At 33.5% G+C, this 22,069-nt stretch overlaps 1 protein-coding gene across 7 annotated transcripts in view; it reads left to right on the top strand.

The window, feature by feature from the left end:
• The window catches only part of REV1 (REV1 DNA directed polymerase), a 78,442-nt gene that overhangs the window by 33,920 nt on the left and 22,453 nt on the right, over positions 1 to 22,069 (top strand). For 4 of the 7 annotated variants that reach the window (XM_081264995.1, XM_081264997.1, XM_081264994.1 and 1 more), the window contains 6 exons: positions 1,351 to 1,519; positions 7,464 to 7,616; positions 10,351 to 11,036; positions 13,137 to 13,244; positions 14,742 to 14,858; positions 19,185 to 19,293. In XM_081264995.1, coding sequence (XP_081121121.1) covers positions 1,351 to 1,519; positions 7,464 to 7,616; positions 10,351 to 11,036; positions 13,137 to 13,244; positions 14,742 to 14,858; positions 19,185 to 19,293 — 1,342 coding nt within the window. Of the gene's footprint in view, positions 1 to 1,350; positions 1,520 to 7,463; positions 7,617 to 10,350; positions 11,037 to 13,136; positions 13,245 to 14,741; positions 14,859 to 17,266; positions 17,448 to 19,184; positions 19,294 to 22,069 lie in introns of those variants that run through there. The other 3 variants (XM_081264996.1, XM_081264998.1, XM_081264999.1) reach the window with 3 other exon arrangements.

The raw sequence follows: 22,069 nt of genomic DNA, 5'->3' as shown, positions 1-22,069 counted from the left end.
GTTGGACATTGCCAGTACATGTAAAAAGCATGAAATGAATACTGTGCTTCAAGAATTTATCAATAATTAGACAAACCTGGCGCACGCGCGCACACGCGCGCGCGCGCGCGCACGCACACACACACACACACACACACACACACACACACACACACACATATATACATGCTATTAGTTTGTTCCCCACACTCCCTCTTCTTTCTACAGAAGACTGAAACCTAATTAGAGAGGTGTCGTTATAAAAACATTTAAACACTTGGACATACATTGCTTGGGCTTAAGGAAAACTGTTGTTGAATAACAAGGCAGATACATAAGGCTCCTTTGGAAACTTCCCTCGGGTACAGTTGTTAGGGAAGATGTGATTTAGAGCATTCATTAAGATGATAGGTGAAAGAATCAGAAAAGTGAAAATGGTTTAACATGATACAGCAATGTAGGATACAACATCACTTTAGTTAATCATATTTCTTTTTTATGGGAAAGCATACATCATATTGATTTTGATATTTCTTAAAAGTTTCGGATGTTTAAGATGTTTGCTATAGTTTTACTCAGAATAAAATAATTTCAGACACTTTTTAAAATGGTGTTTCTTAGTTTTTGTTTGTATTAATGAATTTTATTTTTTGGCCTTGATGAGGTTTTATATTATGGAATTGAATGAGATTAACTTATTCAATTGACTTTAAAATTTTTTTATATTTTAATTTATTTTAATTAGATATATATGACAGCAGAATGAATTTTGATTTATTGTACACAATTGCAGCACAACTTTACATTTCTGTGATTGTACAGCATGTAGTGTTGTACCATATGTTCAGTCATACATATTTAATTGACTTTTTAAGTGTTTTCTTAAATAAAAACTAAAATTGTTAAGCCTCATAAGAGCCAAGTCTATTATAAGCCCTGCAGTAAGTCTACTTATAGTAAGTATGAGTAATTTATCTGATTACTCTTTTATTATTCTGAAGGAGTTAAAAGATTTTTAAAAAACGAGATACCAGTATTAAGGACATATGTTAAATATGATAAAATATTTAAAAAAATTGTTATTTGTAATTTCTGTGTGACTTGAGATCCTTGTTTGCTCTTTTAGGCATCTCTTAGAGTAGATGTTTTTGTATTGGTTGACTGTTTCTGGTATCCAGAGGAAGAGGATGTGCTAAGGTCAAATAGCTTTATCACTTTGTGATTTTTCTCCTATCTTTGTTTAATGGCAACAAAGCCAAGGAGAAAGTGAACCAGTGATCTTTAAGTTGGTGTATTTAAGGTATTACTCACCTTAGTGTTCTTCTTTCTCGTACATGAAACTCTTAATGTATTTTAATGTTGACTTTACAGATCCTTCTGCTGAGGAATTGAGAAAGCTAATGATGTTACATGGAGGTCAATACCATGTATATTATTCCCGATCCAAAACAACACATATTATTGCCACAAATCTTCCTAATGCCAAAATTAAAGAATTAAAGGGAGAAAAAGTAATTCGACCAGAATGGATTGTGGAAAGGTAAGTTTAACTTTTGATTAAATTCAAATTAATAAGTTTTTGGAAATATGGAATACTTTTTATTTTATCATACATATTTGATTTAATTGCCTCATAATTGGCAGAGTGGAAAATAATTTCTTAATACTACTACAGTCTTAAACTCACATTAGTTCCGGTAGCCTAAGATTGGCATCCTATTAAAAGTAGTGTGTTAGCCATCACGGTGATAATCAACTTAATGAGAGGGAAAATATTTGAAAAATATTTTGTTCAAATATTTATGCATCGATTATGGGCTAAACTGTTTTGTGTATATGGGAAATATCAGTGAACGAAACAAAAATCTCTCCACTATCTCATGGAGCTTACCTTAGTCAATAAACATAATATATGAGCAAAGTTCATCATTTTTTATTACATATTATGTATTTTTTTAAGAGAGAGAGTATTTTTTAATATTTTTCAGTTTTTGGCGAACACAACATCTTTATTTTATTTTTATGTGGTTCTGAGGATCGAACCCAGCGCCCCGCGCATGCCAGGCGAGTGCGTTACCACTTGAGCCACATCCCCAGCCCCTGTTTTTTTTAACCTTTACTCTTGTATGTCTGGATAATGTGACCTGGAATGCTGGAAGTAGGGGCAGTGGAAGGAGAGCAGTTTGCAGTATTTTTGTTAGCTTTTACTATGGATTATGTGTGTGAGAGAAATCATTTGTGTCAGTTATTTAACATAATTCTTAAAACATTGTAGAGGCACAATACACAAGAAGCTATTGTTATGTTTATTCTGTAAACTAAAATAAATTCTAAAAGTTAAAAAGTGCTTTTACTGCTTTCAGAAAACTAAATGTATCTTACAGACTAAGGGAATTTTAATCCTTGGGGGATTAAAATCAAAGGCCTTTCTTAAGAGCGCATCCCACTGATCTTGTTTTGTGCTGTGTTCTCATGACCCAGCTACTGTCTGTCCATTACATAGGATTAACATGGCTTTTAGTTTTTTGTCTCCTTATGAAGTTCTCAGTGTAAGAAGTTAGCATCACTCCAGAGTTGAGCTGTGTTGTCAGAGAGACTATCCTGTCATTGTGTTAGAGCCAGAATTTTGTTCTTGAGGTGTTAGTTTGGTTTGGACAGAATGGGGAAACCAGTGGGTGGTAGGGAAGTCAGGGAGAAAGGGTTCTTTCTGGGTGGGAACCAGATTTGCTTTGAAAACAATTTTTTTTTTCATTACAGCTATTTTCTTTACACCTATTCTTACTGAATGTGGCTAGGGAGATAATGCAGCTGAGATATTAAAAGTTTAAAAATAGGATTTTATTTTAGTCTGGAGTTCTGCTTAGTTATCTGTTTTTCAATAACTGAAAGTGACTTTGAACATTATGATTATATGGTGTATTGACCTCATTTTGTATATGAGAAGGTAGGGCCAATAAGTTTGATTTGCCCAAGAACAGAACAGAATTGAGAGTCCAAGTCCACATTTTCTGACTCCTATTTGGGTTACCTCTTTACCATTAATTTTGTTACAGATGAGTAGACCCATGTAGAAATGGATCATTTTGGGCACGTATCTTAATATATAAAATAAATTCTCCAAATGTCTTTATGTCATTATAGCATAGGATCATTTTTGTTAAATCATAGTACTGTTTTCTTTTACTTTTTAAAATATTCTTAATTCTAGATGGACACAATACCTTTATTTTATTTATATGTGGTGCTGAGGAGTGAACCCAGTGGCTCACATGTGTGAGGCAAGCGATCCACCACTGAGCTCCAACCCCAGCCCAGTACTGTTGCAATTCCTGTCTTGTCTCAGCAGGGTTTTAAATGAGATTTTGTTATACTTTTAAATTTTAAATACATATGTTATTTAATGGATGATAAATACTATTCTTTTTATAATTAGTTTTTCTGTTTTCATCTGAGTGGTTATAAAAGGAACTACACCTTAAATATGTAAGGCATTGCTTTCATTAGAATTCCCTTATGCCAGTGTGTGTGCCATTAAACTTGAGTTAATACAGGTGTGATCGTAGGGCCCTAATATCCAAGAGGCAGGGGAGTCCTTTAATGAGAAGTCTCTGTATATTAGTTTAAGTATGAGATTATTTTACTAAAATTTATGCTTTGCAAGTCTTATACTCTTTTATGTAGTATAAATTATTTGTTTTCAAGATTTTGTCATCCTTTTCTTGAGACAACTTTATATTAAAATTTGAAATGTAGTAGAGAAGTTGCTGGCTTGCCAAATCTGAGGTGTTCATGGGAGCGCAGTTTAACACCATAGTCTTAAGTTACTACAGATTGGTTTTGTTTTTGTTAATATTGATTTTTGTCTTGGAGTGTGGGAACCTGTCTCCTATGGTTAGGTTCCCAAGTAGATTGGCTCTGAGTTGAGAGATGATGGTGATTTATTGTTCCAGCTAAGCCAGTTCACTTGAGGTCTGTTAATAGTACTGGTTCCCCATCAGAGTTTTTCTTTACAAACTCCCAAACTGACTTTAGCATATTTGTCGTATGCTTAACAATACTCTGAAGATCTCATACTTGAAATGGGCTAAAACTCTGATTTCTAATTAGAGTGATTATTCAACTCATTTAAATGAAAGTTGATCATATCTTCAGAGAATATTTGCAGGATTCTAGTTTCTCCTATAAATTTTTGCTTTTTAAAAAAATTAATCATGTCATTTTACATTTTCTCATGAACTAGAAAATTCTAAATTTATTTTTACTAATGTAAACAGTGCAAACATTTCGGGACATCTCTTAATGATTTGTGAGTAATATCTTCATAAAAATATATTCTCGGTTTTAGCTTAACTCCTAGTGTCTGTAGTGAAAACACAAGTTTTCATCTTTACTTTTCTAAATACATGGTGTCTTGGTGAGTAGCTGAAACGTTCAGGAACTTGAGGGTGGGCCAAAAGGAGTTTCAGTTTTGAATGCATAAAAATGATTCATTTATTTATTTAGCCTAATGGAGAAAAAATAGGCAAAGAACATCTTCTTTTTTCTTGGCACATAATTAGATCCTTTCTTACCTTAAATTCACTTTTGAGGAAGAAGGTGGATACCTGATTGGTTGTGCAGGTGGATATATAGGTGTTAGATGCTGATTTTCTAATAGAGAAGGACTGGGGGGCATTGACTGGAACTATAAAACTTTTGATTTTCAGAATTATTCCTGAAACACTAAAAAGAAAACACAGTTATTTCAGACTATAATAGAAACCAACACAGTGAATTTCTTTCTTTTTTTCCTTCTTCTTTTTGGTCCCTTTTTTGTTGTTCTGTGGTGCGATGGATTGGACGCAGGGCTTTGGGCACTCTTTCACTGAGTTATATTCTGGCCCCTTATATCTTTTTTTTTTTTTTTTTTTTTTATTGGTTGTTCACAACATTACAAAGCTCTTGACATATCATATTTCATACATGGCCCCTTATATCTTAAGTTTTGAAAAATTTTCTAGACTCTCTTTATAACTACCAGTTTAAAGTTGTTCATTGATAGTTGATAGAAATAGAATATGACTCAGAAAACTGTTAGATACAGAATTTTTTTTCAGAGATGCTTTGTCCTATAGCAAAGGAAAGTTAAGAACTGAGATTCCCCCAAGCAGATGAATATTTCACTTGCAATGAACATGTGTCTGATCCATTAGATAGAATGTAAAACACTTTTATATATTTCAGAATATATTTGCAGTGAACAGGAAAAGCTATATACATAAAAAAAACAATGTTGTATTTTTTGGTAAAGTGAAAGATTTCTTTATATTAGTGCCTTTGGGTTTTTATCTTTTATTTCTTTTTGGAAGGAAAATGGTAAAAAATATAAATACATTTTCTTTGTTTTTAGGATAAGCAGGGAAATTAGTAAATGTTAGAAATTAATTCCCGAGAAAATATTTTAAATAAGATCTTTTCAAAATATACTTCCAGATAATGTTTCTAGAGTGCATGCATTGGGCTTTATTTCCTTCTGCTAAAGTAGCTCAGAGGATATCTTACTTGAGACTTGTGGTATTTACGTTTGTCTAATTTTATAATAATCTCCATGGGCTTGTATAAGCCTAAGAATTCTTCTGGGCCACATGGCTCTCATTAGGAGCTGGACAAGGTGTTATCCCTTTGAGTGTGGTCAGTGTTGACCATAGGGAGCACCTGTAGAAGTCTGCAGCACTCTCCATACTGTTAATAGCCTGAAGAAGTGAGTACACTATTTGGGTATTTTGTCTGGTTTCTGTCTTTTGATTTTACCTCAAATGTGTACTAATCCCTTTGTTATAACTATCCATGATGAAAAGTATTAAGATGGGATTCTATTTTAAGTTATTAAGTACCTCCACTTTTTGGTAGAAGAGACAGGAGGTGAATTGAGATAGACAATACTGTAAGAAGACAAGAGACTTATAGTTTGGCAATTGAAACCAACTTTTAAGGAAGAAGAGTTGATTCAGTAAAGAATAAAAGTAAAGTAATAAATGGTCTAATTTTAGAATTTTGGTTCTAGTATTTGAATGTAACCTATAATTTTGGTTTGGCCTAATAAATCCATTTGAGTAAAATTGAAATGTCTTGTGATTTGTATATTCTTTACTCCCATAGTTTACGTATTTGGATATATTTTAAAGTACTGAGGGTAGAATTATTAAATAATTGATGTAATTGTGTATGTAATTGACATAGTTAGAGGACCTAGGCTGTACCATTTTATGGCTCGATCTTTAGGAGGGGAAAATATATCAGTGTATTTTTCTGGATTTGAAGTTGTTGACTCAAGTTGTTAAAAATAATTTTCTATAAGATTATTCTTTCATTTCTTTCAGGGCCCTTTTTTTTGAGTCACGTAGAGTGCCATTTAAGAAAATGAAAGTGTCAAAAATCTTGGATTTATGAGACAAAAAAGTATTTTAGCCTGTTACTTATATGTTCTTTTCCTAAATAATTAAGGGATGACTTCCTTAGTATGTATTTTAGGTTTCAGAATCAAAAAGTTAAAAAAAATATTTCCAAATATTTAAGGACCTGCCTGTTTTAAAATTTGTATTTTTGCACATTTGTTGGCAATTTTAAAAGTAGAAGGGGAAATGATATTTTTAAAGATCCAGTAGCTCAAAATCAATTTAAGACAATCTAATCCGGGTAGCTTTCTTTGGTTAGGAAGTATGACAGGAGTGCCAGTACCACCTAGTATCGCCATGCTGGTGGTGTTCCTCTGGGTGGTGATGTTTGCTGTGAAGTGAACATTTGGGACTATGTATGTGTGATACTGTCTGCCTTCTTAAAGTTCAGATGTTCATGTGTCTTTTAAAACCCGGATACACATTTAAATAGTATAAATTACTAATTAGTTTTAATGTTGAGATTCTTTATTTTGTCCTAAGTTCTTAGTTTTAGTTTTCCATATTTAGTAGACTAGCAGGAATGTAACATAGAATTTAGGAAAGTTTTTTTTTTTTTTTTTTAAATTTTGAGAGAGGGTCTCCATAAGGTGCTGTGGCAGGCCTTGAATTTGCGATCCTCATGATTCAGCTTCCTGAATTTTTGCGATTACAGACATGTGCTACTGTGCTTGACAAGAAAGTCTTAATGATTCTCTGTGGCTTAATAGGGGAATACAGGTAAATATTATAGTCATGAAGTTTAAAAATACTAGCTTAGTGCAACTAGTGCTTGGAGTTTTTCTGATCTGCCTCTGGTTTTATAAGATTATTAGCCACTAATTAAAAAAATTCCAGATCCCTTTGTTTTCATGGGCAGAATTTCTTATCCTTAAGTGCTTAAGTAAGATGGTAGTGTATTGGGGCCATTAAAATGGAGAAGGAATAAACTAGGAAGGCAGGTGGCCTGTTGCTAGTGAAGTACTTCTATGTTTAAGAACACTAATTTTTCGTGAAGATCATTTTCATCGAGTACACAAAGCTAAACTTGGCATTGCTTTCTTGTTTTAGCATCAAGGCTGGACGACTCCTATCCTGCATTCCATATCAGCTGTATACCAAGCAGTCCAGCATGCAGAAAGGCCTCAGCTTTAATCCTGTATGCAAGCCTGAGGATCCTGTGCCAGGTCCAAGCAATATAGCCAGACAGCTCAACAACAGGGTGTAAGTTTGTCTAGTTTGAGAAAACAACAAAGCTGGTTTTTAAAAGTGAGGATGGCTCCTTTCCTGCTGAAGATAGAAACAAATATAAAACCTGGCTGTTCACTACTAATAAACATGTGGAGATATGTCTATACAGATGTCTGTCCCCCAAATTAACTGTTTTTATGGTGAATGTTTCATAAGCAAATGTAGACAAGTTTTTCTTATTGTACTAAATTCTTGTGTTAAACTAACATCTTTTAATTCCTTAGTTTTTCTTGAATTCACATAAAAATAATTATTTCCCCACAGGGAATATTACTTTCTCAAAAATGGAACTAACTTTACCCACTGTATTTTTGTTATGTGCTATGCACAGAAAGAATGTTTACATTTCTAATTATATTTGAAAAATTCAAAATTTATACATATAATCCTTAAATATATAAATATTTTATACCATTGGAAGTTTGGTCAGTGATCTTCAGTTGTAGAATTGGGAGTGAATTTAGACTTTATTATGTGTGACTGATTTTTAGAAATATATTGATTTAAACTTTTATTGCAATAATCCTGGGTAAATTGGTTTCACAATTAATTGGTGTGTTGTCTTAACTTGTATATGAAGTGGTTCATTATCATTAACCTTCTCCTATTTATTAAATTGCTTGCTTTGGGAGTTGGATATATATTTTTTCCCAAAAGATCAAGAGTCTAATTAACCTGGGAGGATCTGATATCATAACCTTCTGTAACTTTGTTTTTGTCATTTGTTATTTAACTTGTGTCACTTATAAGCATGTTCAAATGTTTTTCATGTTACTAAAATTTTTACTTTCTAAAATACTGTCAATGAGTAAACCAAGTAATATTAGTAAATTTTTGCACAAGCATACAGTTTATTTCTTAACCTACACTAATAAAATTAGAAAAATAGATGTTTTTCATTGTTGACAATTTTAGGAAGACATCACATTTTACTTCTTAATATACTTATGCTATTGTTTAATAAATGTATATCCACCAGTGATATTTCAGTACAGCTACTTTGCAAATGTTTATTTTTCTAGTCTGGGAAGCTAGTACAGAAAGAGTATATATTGATGTATTTTCTTGCCAATATATTAATTTATTTCATGTGTTGGTAATTTCATGTAAACAGTCTTAGTGGTTTTGGCCTGGAAAACTAGATGCTAAGACTTTTTTTCACTTATCCCTTTTGTTCCTTGATTTTTGTTGGGGAGTGTGTGTATATTCAGAATATTTTATAAATTTCTTTGAAGTGCTCTTAATGTGACTTTTCTGCTTCCTTGCTTTATCTTAAGGGGTAGGCTTTCTTGGACATGTGAGAAATAAGATTTCTTTCTTTCTTCTTTTAACTGTTTCCAGTTTTTCTGCTTATTTTCCATTCACTGGGCTGATTATCTGTGAGGATTGGATCTATTCAAAATTGGCTGTCATATTCCATGAGATGGTTGGCCAGAGCCTGAGCCAACCCAGAAATGGGTGGTAATGTTTTGCATCAGACTTACATGACCTTTGCTTATTTTCACACCGTCATTACTAATAAACCATGTTGATATTAGGATGAGGGAGTTTAGACCAGGTAATGTTACCTGTGTTGTGGTGCTATGTATGGCACCTCTTCATCTGGAGCCTGAATTGTAATTGGATTAATGCTGTCAACATTTCTAAATAGGATGAATTACTGCTTTTTAATCCAGGTTTTCGTTTTTGTTTCTTCGATTATTTTATAAGTGTAGATGAGTTTTGTTGTAATTTCAGAGCATTACTAAGGAAACATCCAGAAAACCCAGGATGAGAATTTTTAACATAACTTTTGACATAGGTCCTTCAGTTATAAATCTGTCATTGGATTGCCTTTGGACCATATCTTTTCTATTCCCATTTTCGCTCCCTTCCCTTCACTCCCCTTTGTCTAATCCAAAGTACTACTATTCTTCCCTAACATCCCCCACCCCCAGCATCTTGTTTTTCTTGGTGTAAATTTTACTGAATTATCCCGGTACATTTGCCTGGTTATTACTTTTTATCTATTTATTCAATAGTTAGCCTCATTTAATAGTTTGTCAGTTTTTCTGTCTGAATTTTAACTGACCTCAAAACTTTAGTCTCATATGTAGTGGTATTAAATGGAGTTAATGTGTGGGACAATGGTTTACATAAAGACTAAATTTAAAAGTAGGAATAAGAATTTTATTTTTTTGCCATGGAGTTGGGGTTGCTGGGTGTTGAACCTAGGGGCACTTTACCACTGGTCCTTTTAATTTTTTTGAGACAAGGTCTTGCTAAGTTGCTGTGGCTGTCTTGAACTTGTGAACCTCATGCCTCAGCTTGCTGAGTTGCTGGGGTTATAGGCGTGCGCAACATACCCAGAAGGAATAAGAATTCATGTGAAGTTTTTTGCCCGTTTTTGTGGAAGTTATTCATATTCTATTAATAAATATTTATTGCGTATGTCATCAATAAATGCTAAGCACTATGCTTCAGAATTAGATGTTTGTACTTTACAGAGTCTAAATTAAGTTTTTGTGGGAAAAGTAATTGAAAACCGTCATCTTGCTATATTGGTTTGGCCAAGAATTATCTTTTGTTGGAACAAAAAGAATATAAAGTTTATTATTAAGAGGGAAATATTGAAGTGTTATCACTAAGAAAATATTTAAATGAAAAAAACGTTTTAACCTTAAAGTTGGATATTATTAACTTAAATAAATTTGTTCCCCTACTTTAGAAATCACATAATTAAGAAGATTGAGACAGATAATGAAGTCAAAGTCAATGGAATGAACAGTTGGAATGATGAAGATGCAAATAATTTTAATTTTGTGGATCTGGAGCAGACCCTTTCAGGAAGGAAACAGAATGGAATTCCGCATCCCAGAGGCAGCACTGCCATTTTTAATGGACACACTCATAGCTCTAATGGTGCCTTAAAGACACAAGATTGCTTGGTGTCCGTGGACAACAATATTGCCAGTAGGCTTTCTCCAGACTCTGTCCAGGAGGAGAAGACTGAAAAGAGCAACACTGACTTCAGAGACTGCACTTTGCAGCAGTTGCAGCAGAGCACCAGAAATGCAGATGTTTTGCGGAATCCACACAGAACTAATTCTCTCTCTCCGTCTTTGCACAGTAACATTAAAATCAATGGTGCTCACCACTCCACTGTTCAGGGGCCTTCAAGCACAAAAAGCACTTCTTCAGTACCTACTCTTAGTAAGGCAGCACCTTCAGTGCCATCCAAACCTTCAGACTGCAGTTTTATTTCAGACTTCTATTCTCATTCAAGACTGCATCACATATCAACATGGAAGTGTGAATTGACTGAGTTTGTCAATGCCCTACAAAGACAAAGTAGTGGTATCTTTCCAGGAAGGGAAAAATTAAAAAAAATGAAAACAGGCAGGTCTGACACAGGTAGATACTTACTAAAATTGTTTTCTTAAGAAGTAGTTATGCTTCATCGTTTCATTCTTATGCTGTCATTGGTATTCTGATCAATACTAATTTATCTATAGATGTCTCTAGGAGTGGCAGATTATATAAGTTACATGGAAAGCTTTCTTATTAAGATATTTTTAATAAATTAGATTTAATCGTGGCTAAGTGAAAATTGTCAGGACATTTAAATATGACACTCTTGGGTTTCTGAACATTTCAGTTCTCATGTAGACCTTACTAGTTGTCAAAGTTTGGAACTGTAAATATAATGTGTTTTATATTCATTAATCTCCTGTAAGAATGAAGTTGATTTGGTAGGAGTAGTTGTTAATTTCTAGATACTTGCATCAAAATGATTTTTAAATAATTAAATAATTTTCATATTTAACTGTAATTATGTATAGTGAGATTAAGTGTTTTTATTTCTAATTAGATTGCTTGATTTGTATTTTGTGTAAGAACGCTTTCTTTGTCATCAAAACCAAACAAACCCAATAGAGGTGGGCTATTATGTAGCAGTCATTATAAAGTAGCTTATGGTTTTTATATTAGTTGTTTTTGACAAATTATAGGTTTTTGTTCTTAAATCTTTAGGGTAAGAGATCTCAGATTTATAGCTTTATAGCCGTGGTAACTGAGGCACAGAGAGATGCTTACTATCCTAGAAAGTTACAGAACCTCTCCATGTGTTTTGGTTTTTTTTTCCCCCCCCTCTGGTATTTTACTGTATGATTTTAGTCAAAAAATGCTTTTTTAACTTACAAATATTTCAGAATAATGTTATAGGTATTCAGTTTTCCTTACTTTGTATCTTGACCTTGTAAACTGCTGAAGGTCATTTAATTTTGAAAGCTTTAAAGAAACCTCATGAATTAGTCCACAGATGAGAATAAAAAGAAGTTTTTACATTATATAATAGCACTTGATATGGTTTATGCATTCTGTACTTACTGGATGTTTAAAACCATTATTTTACATTGTTTGCATTGTGTTAATACTTTCATAAAGCAGAATTGTGATTGTTAAAATTTGCTTTACAAATTATTTCTCCAGGTGACATAGAGGGTAGTAAATAAGTATGTGGCTTTGGAGTTAGATAGATTAGCCTGAATCCAAACTCTGGTTCTGTCATTTTTCTCCTGTAGGACCATGAACTAGGCAACTTGCCTCTCTGAGTCTCAGTTTCATCTGCAGAGGAATGATAGGAATTGATGATGTTTGATTCACAGGATTGTGAGCTTAACAAAGATAAAATGAGCAGTACCTTGCACATAGAACTAGGTAAATGCTGTCAAAGTCACACTTTGGCAGATGGACTGGCTGAACTCTTTCAAGGGATGAGTCTTAAGTTTTTAGAAGCCTATTATAATATTTATTATAATATTCTAACCCTCAGTAGAAAAACAGATCAAAAGTTTTATAAGCTCAGGGTTCTTATTTCCAGGATCTGTATTATCTTGCAAGGCCAGGGAAATAACCCTAATATTCTTTGTAATCCAAATAGTAGGTTAAAATAACTCTTAATGAATCTGAGTAGCTCATTGTTACTGGAAGCCATTGTCCACAGGAGAAGACATTCATTTTTATCTCCTCAAATGTTATATATGTGATAGAGAACTAAATTTGTAGTCCTGTGTAACGGCACAAGGAGAGAAATTCCATTTGTAAACAGATCTTTGTTTTATAGACTATTCTTAGAATATGTTTACTTAGAACAAGAGCTTGGTAGTTTTAATAAAATAATTAGCACACAAATAATTTTAAGTTAAACTTTTTGACAAACTATTGTAATTATTGACTTATTAGGATATAGATTAGGAAAAGATACCATGGTATCACGAAAATTGATTTAAAATTATTATTCAAGAAATCAATTTATATCTGTACTTTCAGAGCTAAAGAAACAGATTTCACTCCTATTAAGATGGTAGAAATAGTCTGTAATATATTTTATATTTTTTAAAGACTTTATTTTCCTTTTAAACATCTTTTAAATGCAACTTCTAAGTCAACGTGATCTAATTTTTTAATATGAAAAATTAGTTTGGGGTTTGAATGTTCTCTTTTTCCTTCTAGGAAATATGTCAGTATTGAGTTCACCCAGACATCAGAGCTGTATAATGCATGTTGATATGGATTGCTTCTTTGTATCTGTGGGTATAAGAAACAGACCAGATCTCAAAGGTCTGTATTCTTGTTTATGTTTTATTAAGAAAATATTATTACGAATGTGAATATGTGTGTACGTACATACGTGTGTGTGTGTGTGTGTATTTAATCTAAGGGATAACAAAGGGTTCTTTGAAAAATTTTTATTCAGATTTTCCTTGGCAAAATCAGTTCCTGCTTCCAGACTTTTTGAATTGTATTGCCTAGAAGTAAGGTGAAAAGAAATTAGAAACTTTTCTCCAGGTAGAGATGAAGAGGATTCATTTTCAGCTGAGGGATATGTCCTCTAAGACTGATAGAGGCAAGGCCCTGCCTTGGGCATTTTCTGGATTTTTTACTACTTGTTAATGAAAATTTTATGGTAACCTGTATCTTTGGCACAGGGATCAGCATACTTTCTTGTGTGCAAATAATTTGATAGTAGTGTTGAAGCAGGTGAACACGCCAGTGTTTTGGTTGAAGAATAATTTTGTATTGAGTACAGCTAAAATATATTAAGTTACTTGGGCAGGGTTTGTTTTAATGAAATTTCAGATGTTTGTGAACTAGTCATTACTTCTAAGAACATGTATTTTAGATTTTTCAATAGTTATCTCTGTCTAAAACAGAGAGCTATATTAGCATTTTCTTCTGAGATCCAATTCTTCCCTTCCGTAAGAGTCCCTAATTATGGCACAGAAGATTCTGGGTTAATATCAAAGCTTTATCTTGGTCATGGGTAGATGCTGCTTCAGTTCTGAAGGAATTTTTAACATGTTAAAATTTTGATTTTTAACTTAGGAATAATTTTTAATGTATTTTCTTGTGCATGCTAATCAGAAGCTCTCCAACTGAGTTATCTCCCAGTCTCCCCTTTTTGTACCCTTCACAACAACTATATTTAATAAATATATAAAAATCATCTGTGCTAAAGCTTTACAACATTATGGTTACTCATGGAAAAGGAAGTGATAAGTAAAAGTAATTTTCTAATGAAAGCAAAAACTGAGAGACTATATTTATGCTTGGGCGAGGTAGGGTCAGATTGAAATCCTATACATATGAATCAAATTTATTTCTCTTACTATAAAATTGAATAGATGAGTGTAGATGTTGAACCTGCTCTTTGGATACCAGAAATATAAAAAGTGTGTGTGTGTGTGTATGTATACCTATATACATACATACATATACACAAATACATATATTAAGGTTTTCTTTCTCTCCCTCCTCTAATCTGAGTATCTGGTTTGAGTTGTCTGTTTTCTACCATAAGAAACCTTACAAAGCTAAGTGATGTTGCTTTTAGGTTAAATAAATATATCAAAGTTGTCTTCAGTAGTTTACTTTTCAGGGGAGAGCTAAGGAACTTAAATGACATTTTCATAGTGATTGATAGTAATATTCATTTCTTAAGGGATTAATGCCTGAAGGAGAAAAGTATATATTAAAAATATATGAAAATTTTTTCTTTACATGCTCTTAACATTTCTATGCACTTAGATGTAAAATAATTTAATCTTTTCCTCACAGGAAAACCAGTGGCTGTTACTAGCAACAGAGGCACAGGAAGGGCACCTTTGCGTCCAGGAGCTAATCCCCAGCTGGAATGGCAATATTACCAGAATAAAATCCTGAAAGGCAAAGCAGGTACAGATGAGCTCTTTGAAGTCATAGTGCTCCTGTGGACGACTTCTGGATTTTGCTGTTGATATCATTTTAGAAATGAAAGCAGAGTTACAGAATCATATGTATAGGATCTCATTTTCAATCAAAACAAAATCTGAATACTACATAACTGGCTTGTAGTTAGTTAGGTTTTGTTGAATTGGATGGTTATATTTTCCTGGAATAGAGAGAAGACTGTTTTTAAAATGTGATTTATTTGCTTTTATATATTAAGATGGGGATGAAAATTATGGACATGCTTGAGAAACTTTTATGTGACTTGAGACTGAATTACTAGTAATTTGACCCCTGTATCACAGTAAGAACACTGAAGTTTGTTAAGATTCAAATGAGGAAGAGGAATAAGAAAGAGTAGAACTTTAATTTATTGGAATAAGAATGTAAATACCAATAATCATTCTTCATGTCTTTTATTGAACCTATTTCATATGAGAAACATTTTCTTGCCTCTTTTGGCTTTTATTTAGATATTAATAAACAAAAATCATAAATTTTACTACTCAAAATACTAAGATTTTTATGTATCTTTTATTGCCCCCCCCCCACCAAATTCCCTGAGAAAAAGTCTAGAAATTTCTTCAACATTGATCAACTTCCTCATGTATGTCTTGCAAAGCTCCCAGTTTTTAAAAATTAGTCTTTCAGGAAAATCTTGATCAGAAAGTAGATATACAAGTGATACAGAAGGCATGCAGTTTGATTTTATCCCAATTTTTTTCATTTCCCTAATTTGTCAGTCATTAAACTTTGGGCTTATTTTAGAAAAGACCCCTATTAAGGCAAAAGGAAAGTGAGTGGGCATCTCTAAGGACCTTTATTGGGATTACAGTCTTTTTTATTGGTTTGGTCACCTGTTTACATGGTATGAATGTGAAAAAAAAATTGTAGATAACACATTTATGCTTGGTATGTGCAATATTTTCCAAGTTTTCTTGGATTTTTTCTTGATCTAAGTCTTTGCAGAGATTTTTGAGATTGTAGGCTTTTGTGTGTCATGAGTAGATCTTGGGGTAGCTCTTATTGAACTTGTATTGTGGTGTGGTTAGTTTCTAAGTATTGTTAGTGTGGTTTTGTAGTAGGTTGTTTTTGTTTTCTATATTTTCTATGTGGAATTGTTACAAAGATGAAATCTTTAGTTCTAGAAAATAAGTAAGTAGCCTAAGGAAGTGTACCATATTTGTCACATATTGGGCACTTAGTAAATGCTTTCTGAATGTCAAAAGAAGAAAACAATCCCAGGTGTATATGTTCGGTACCATCACTCGGTTATTCAGTGCTCAGAGTCCTCGGTGGGTGGAGTCTTGAGTTTGCTACACACGTCCTTATTTCAGCTCTCTACATCTAGAGCTTGACCTTGGCAGGTTCCTTAGGAGTAGTTGTAGCTGGTCCTCCTTTGTCTTTCCTTTCATCACTGTCTGACCATACGTTGTTTATGAACAGAATATTGTCATTGGTTACTTAATTATCTTCATCAATTTAGCCACTGGATTTTCATAATGTTTAATGACCTTTATAATTCACACACATCCCCTTCACCTCTATGTGTGGGTGGTATATCAGAAGGCAAAAAATAGGACAAATACTTAAAATTTCACTTGCTGTTGAACACTGTGAAAAATAGATTTTTTTCTTACTGGAAGAGATGAATATGATACTTTGATGTTATACTCTTGCTTTAACTTGATGTCATTCACTGTTATATCCTAAGCTTTTTGACCTATTAGGAGCTTACCAAAATATTTATTATATAAGGAAAGGATTAGATTGTCCTTTATTATAATAAAGTAAGTTTGCAATTAAGCTTGCGCTCAGAACTTGTTTTTTCCAATACCTCTGTTCCTCTTTCCTTGTTATTCTCCAGTCTTTCTTTCTCGGGTCATTATTAGACATGACACAAAAATTTAAAAAATATTGAGGATCAGTTTAGGAATTAGAATCTTTGGCTTCTTTTTTGGAAAAATAAAACAGTTCTAATGTTTTGGCTTGTATGTCTATGCAGAGGTTTAGGACAAATAAGCATCTTTAATCCTTTTTAGAAACTTTGGTTTCTTTATTGTCATATTCAGAAACATGAATTAGACCAGTGTAACCAGGGGATCTTATCCATCTGTGACTTCCTTTGGAAGCTGCTTCCTGAATAGTACTCGGTAGTGATGTCTCATTGATGATCTCATTATTTGGAACCTTTTAGACACTAGATTTCATGATTGGGGCCTTTTACCCCGCTCCTGGATTCCTGGGATGGAGATGTTTTCTATCCCTTCAACAGCTTCAGTTTTCATTCTAAAGAACAACGGTTTTTAAAGTCATATTAGTCATAGATTTATTCTCAGCGATTTCTTTTTCACAGACTTGGGTCCTGGCCTCTGATTTCTCCAACCGTTCCTCCACATTCTCCATGTGCCCGTCTAGTTTGTCAAGTTTTGATGAGCAGTTCTCTACTTTGCCCTCCAGTGAGGACAGTGTGTCCCTGCATTTCCCTGAATCTCACATGAAGCAACTCACTCCGCTGGTGGAGGGACCCACGCACTCTGCTGCACTGTGGAACAGGTCAGCCAGCCCAGTGAAGAGGAACATGATGGTGCTGCCTCTCAGGCCAGGGCATTGGGGGCGCATGGACCACACTCTGTTCTTGCCTCAAGCATGAGCTTTCTATAACTTCCAGATGAATATTTTAGGTTAACTAGCCCCAGTAAAATAGTCACATAACTCCCCAGCTTTTAAGGCATAACTCATGGTTACATTACTGTGGCTGTTCAAGCTTCCATACTCCTTGTTTTGGTCTAGTAGCACCCTCTGTTGGACTGTCATTACTGACAGTCCTGAAATTCTTACAGATTAGAATAATGGACTGTTATAGAAACACTGGATAATCTGCTCTACATTCTGTCTTGAATTTGTAACTGTGACATGTTACTCACTTTTTATCAGAAAACCTAGCTCACATTACATACTTCGCTGTTTTTATTTTTTGATGCAAGTAGGATTTGACCCTATTAAGATGCCAGTCATGAGTGTGATTTGCATTTATGCTGTGCGTGCATGGGTGTTCCAGTCCAGAAGTGCCTCGGATGAGTTGCATAGTTAGGTAAAAGACGTTAATGATTACCAGTTAAACAAGGAAGAGTTATTTTAGCCCATGAAGCCAAATACCTTGCTGTGTTTTTCTGGTGGTACATTAACTTGGCTGAGTTTTTATGGAAGATTGAGTCTCTTAAATAAACGGAATTGTAGGATTTGTTAGGTAATGTATTGTTACAGGATACTCAAAATAGGCTTTATAGAACTAGAGGAAGTGGTATATCTTGGACTTAGTTTATTGACCATTTGTTGTTGTTGTTTATAGAGGAGATATGACTGAGATTGCATTTGTAGAATGTGGTGTGTGTTTACAGCATACTCTTCTTGTAACCTAATAGTATTATCCGGAGAACCATGACTCGAGTTGTATTTTAATCTGTTAATTACTGGGGTATGTGGTAAAGGAACTAAAGTGGCATGTAACCAGTAGATTTTCTAGACTGTGCTTTTATGTTCTTGTGTAAAGTGGTAACTTTGGTTTGGATATCTTAGGCTAGAGTTGTGTTCTGTAAAGCAGTAGAAACTCTGATCACATTTGAATGGTTTTTACTTGAATGTGCATTTTTATACCAAAAGTAGAATTGCCTGAAAGGGGAAATACTGCCATGAAGCTCTTTTACCTGATGTGTATATAAAATGAAAAGCTTAAATTTAGGATGAAACCTCTTTATTGTTTTGGCCTATTCAATTATTGTTTGATCAAATGGTTGGTAGGAATTTGATGATTGTTGATCATATTAATTTGCCTTTAGTTCTGCAGATAGTTTTTTTAGGAAACAGAAACGTTCTGAGAAATGCGTGTTTTCCATTAACTTTTCCCCCACTACGAAGAGCTGTGAAGTCTCTCTAAGGCTGTAGTTGGGGAGTTTGTTTCCCTGATGACTTTTCATCCTTGTCTACCTCCTGCGGGTTACAGGATAGTTATATTTACCTCAGTGTATTTTTAAAAATTTCTATTATTAAAACAGGACACATTAAACTTGTTATTATAAGTTTTTATCTGACTGCTGTTGAAGAATACAATGGAAGCAAGTAATTTTAGGTTACAGAATTTTATTTTATTAAGGAGATAAAAACAAGTAGATATAACCATATTAGGATTTTACTAAACATTTGTATTTAAAATAATGAAAAATAAATTTCTTGAATAAAAGTTAAGAAAAATCAATTTTTAACATATAGTCATTAAATTTTGTTATTTTAAAGCAGATATACCAGATTCATCAATGTGGGAGAATCAAGATTCTGCACAAACAAATGGAATTGATTCTGTTTTGTCAAAGGCTGAAATTGCTTCTTGTAGTTATGAAGCCAGGTATGTAGAAATACTAAGTGTGTTGTCTTTCCTAATGAATAGTTGATTTAATTATTTTTATATAATTTTTGGAAATAGATTTGGAAATGTCAGACCTCTCATTTGAATGTCACAAAACATTATGAAGTGTTTTTAACCTTAATTCCTTCAGTTGCTCATCTATCCCTATCTTCCATGCTAAATAACTTTAAACAATTTAACAATCCCTTATGAACCTGTAGGTCCTGCAGTGGAAACCAAAAGAAATTGGGCACTGTCATTTTTATTCTCTTTTAAAGCATGGAATTAAAGAATTAAAAAATTTTTAAAATGGGAGAGAGCCTTCATATTTACTGAAATCTTCCCTTTTATAGATAAGGGAAACCCCTTGTAACAAAGCTGATAATTGGTTTGTCATTATTTAAACTCTGTTGCCAAGCTATGCACAGTGGTAAACACCTATAATCCCAGCGGCTTGGGAGACTGAGGCAGGAGGATCATCAGTTCAAAGTCGGCCTCTGCAGCAGCAAGGCACTAAGCAACTCAGTGAGACACTGTCTCTAAATTAAATATAAAATAAGGCTGGGGATGTGGCACAGTGGTTGAGTGCCCCTGAGTTAAATCCCTGGTATCAAAAAACAACTCTGTTGCCTTTTTCAGAGGTAAATGATTTCATGTACTTATACCCAGTAATCATCTCACTTCAAATTGGTAAGAGTGGGGCTGGGGTTGTAGTTCAGCGGTAGAACACTTGCCTAGTATGTATAAGGCACTGCGTTTGATCCTCAGCACCACATAAAAATAAATTTTAAAGAAAGGTATTGTGGGGCTGGAGTTGTAGAGAAGACGTAGAGCACTTGCCTAGCATGAGTCTCTGGATTCAACCTTCAGCAACACATAAAAATAAAATAAAGGTATTGTGTCCACCTACAACTAAAAAATAAATGTTAAAAAAAAAGGTGTCCATCTACAACTTAAAAATTTTTTTAAAAAAATGTTAAGAATGTCGTTAACGTGTTAGCACCAACTTTGTGTGTAGGTCTTTATCTTATAGTAATCTTATATCCTTATTGCAATCAACTGATTAAATACAAAGAGGAATGTTTATATTCCTTAAACATTAAAAATTTCATGTTTTAATAATCAATTACAGTGGTTGTGAAAATAGAGGGAGTAATAAATTAATTAATCGAAAAAGGAATCTATTCTTTTCTGATAACTAAACCCAGACATTTTTGCCTTTATAACACAGCATACATTTATTATTGATGATAACTCTAAGTTTTCAATAATTAAAAGAACAGTCTTACATCAGTTATATTTTTTTCATTTTCATTCAAATTGGGGTTTTTCAAGCCAATCTAATCTGAACAAAAAAAATTTTTGAGCTCAACATTATCTAATCAGAATAGTGTGTTTAAAAATTTGCTGATAGTTTTATTAATATGATATTTAAATAAAAAAGTTCAAACATGCATAATGTAAAATATAAAATATGTTCAGTTCTTTTCCATTATGACTGTCAACCTAGTATTCCCAGGCTAATTTTGCCTTTCTCATTAATAGAACCTTTTTTTTTTTCCATTGCCAGTTGATAATGTGGCCAGAGACTTAAACTTATTTTAACAAATAATAAGTGAAATATCAAAAGCATTTAGGATTGTTGGTACCGCTCTTTATTAGCACAGACAATTCAGAGCTGAGTTTGTGTGGTGCTCAACAGGTTGATCTTTCTTCACCCACTTGGTTTTAGAAGGGTGACTTGTACTTTTAGTGGCTAGACAGCTGTGTGGAGTATCTGTCGGATGCAGTGACACCCAAAAATAAATATGTCCTTGGGTTTTGCTGGTTGGTGAAGTAAGAGTTTCTCCCTCTCCATGCTGCCTCTGCAAGGACACAGCAGCAGCACTCCTGGATGCCTGCTAGATGGATGCTAGACAGGAAGTACAATGGCTGCCTGGAGGCAGAAGCCTTCTCAGTTTCTGATGGCTTTGGACTTCACCAGCTATGTTAAGTGTATCTAAGTGCTGGGCTTCTGGTGTTTGGAGTTGCATTCGTATTGACCCACATAGCAGCAGTGGGGTGACAGTATATGAGCCCCAGATACCATGCTGGAAGCCATTTAAGTGCCAATTAAATAACAAATGTTTATTTTAAAGACATGCATAAAGAGATAAAAATGAATTTGCATGTAAGTTACAAAATAAATTAAGTCTGTAGCTATGGGATTTTTGTCCTTTCATTCTAATTTTCCCTTTTCTAGAAGGCTATTCCTAATGTTATAATAACCAATAGAAATTATTTTCTAAATACCTTTTTATTTATGACTATCCAGCAGGTGTTTTTCTTTTTGTGAAAAGATTTATTAAAAAGCAAGTATAATTAATAATTGCATCAGAGAAATGTTTCTGATTGGAGAGGGGATTAGATGGTCATCACAGTTCTGTGCTTTGATGAGTTTTTGATAGACATGACCTAATCTGAAGTCCGACAAGAATGGAATGTGAATATGAGATGAGATAAATCATTAAAAAGTAGACTATGTCATAATATGCATTAATTTTAGAAGTTTTACCCATAATTAACCATAAAGAATAAGTGTACAGGGGCTGAGGCTGTGGCTCAGTGGTAGATCATTCGCCTCGCTTGTTCGAGGAACTGGATTCGATCCTCAGCACCACATAAAAATAGAAACAAATTAAAATAAAGGTATTGTGTCCAACTACAACTAAAAAAATATATTTTTTAAAAAAGAATAATTGTACATAGTAAGTGAGAAAATAGATATGTGGATGAA

The sequence above is a fragment of the Spermophilus citellus genome, assembly GCF_964194105.1.
Source record: "Spermophilus citellus genome assembly, chromosome: 13".
Taxonomy (NCBI): Eukaryota; Metazoa; Chordata; class Mammalia; order Rodentia; family Sciuridae; genus Spermophilus; species Spermophilus citellus.
The sequence above is the reverse complement of the archived record's forward strand: the minus strand, read 5'-3'. Positions and strand labels throughout refer to the sequence as shown.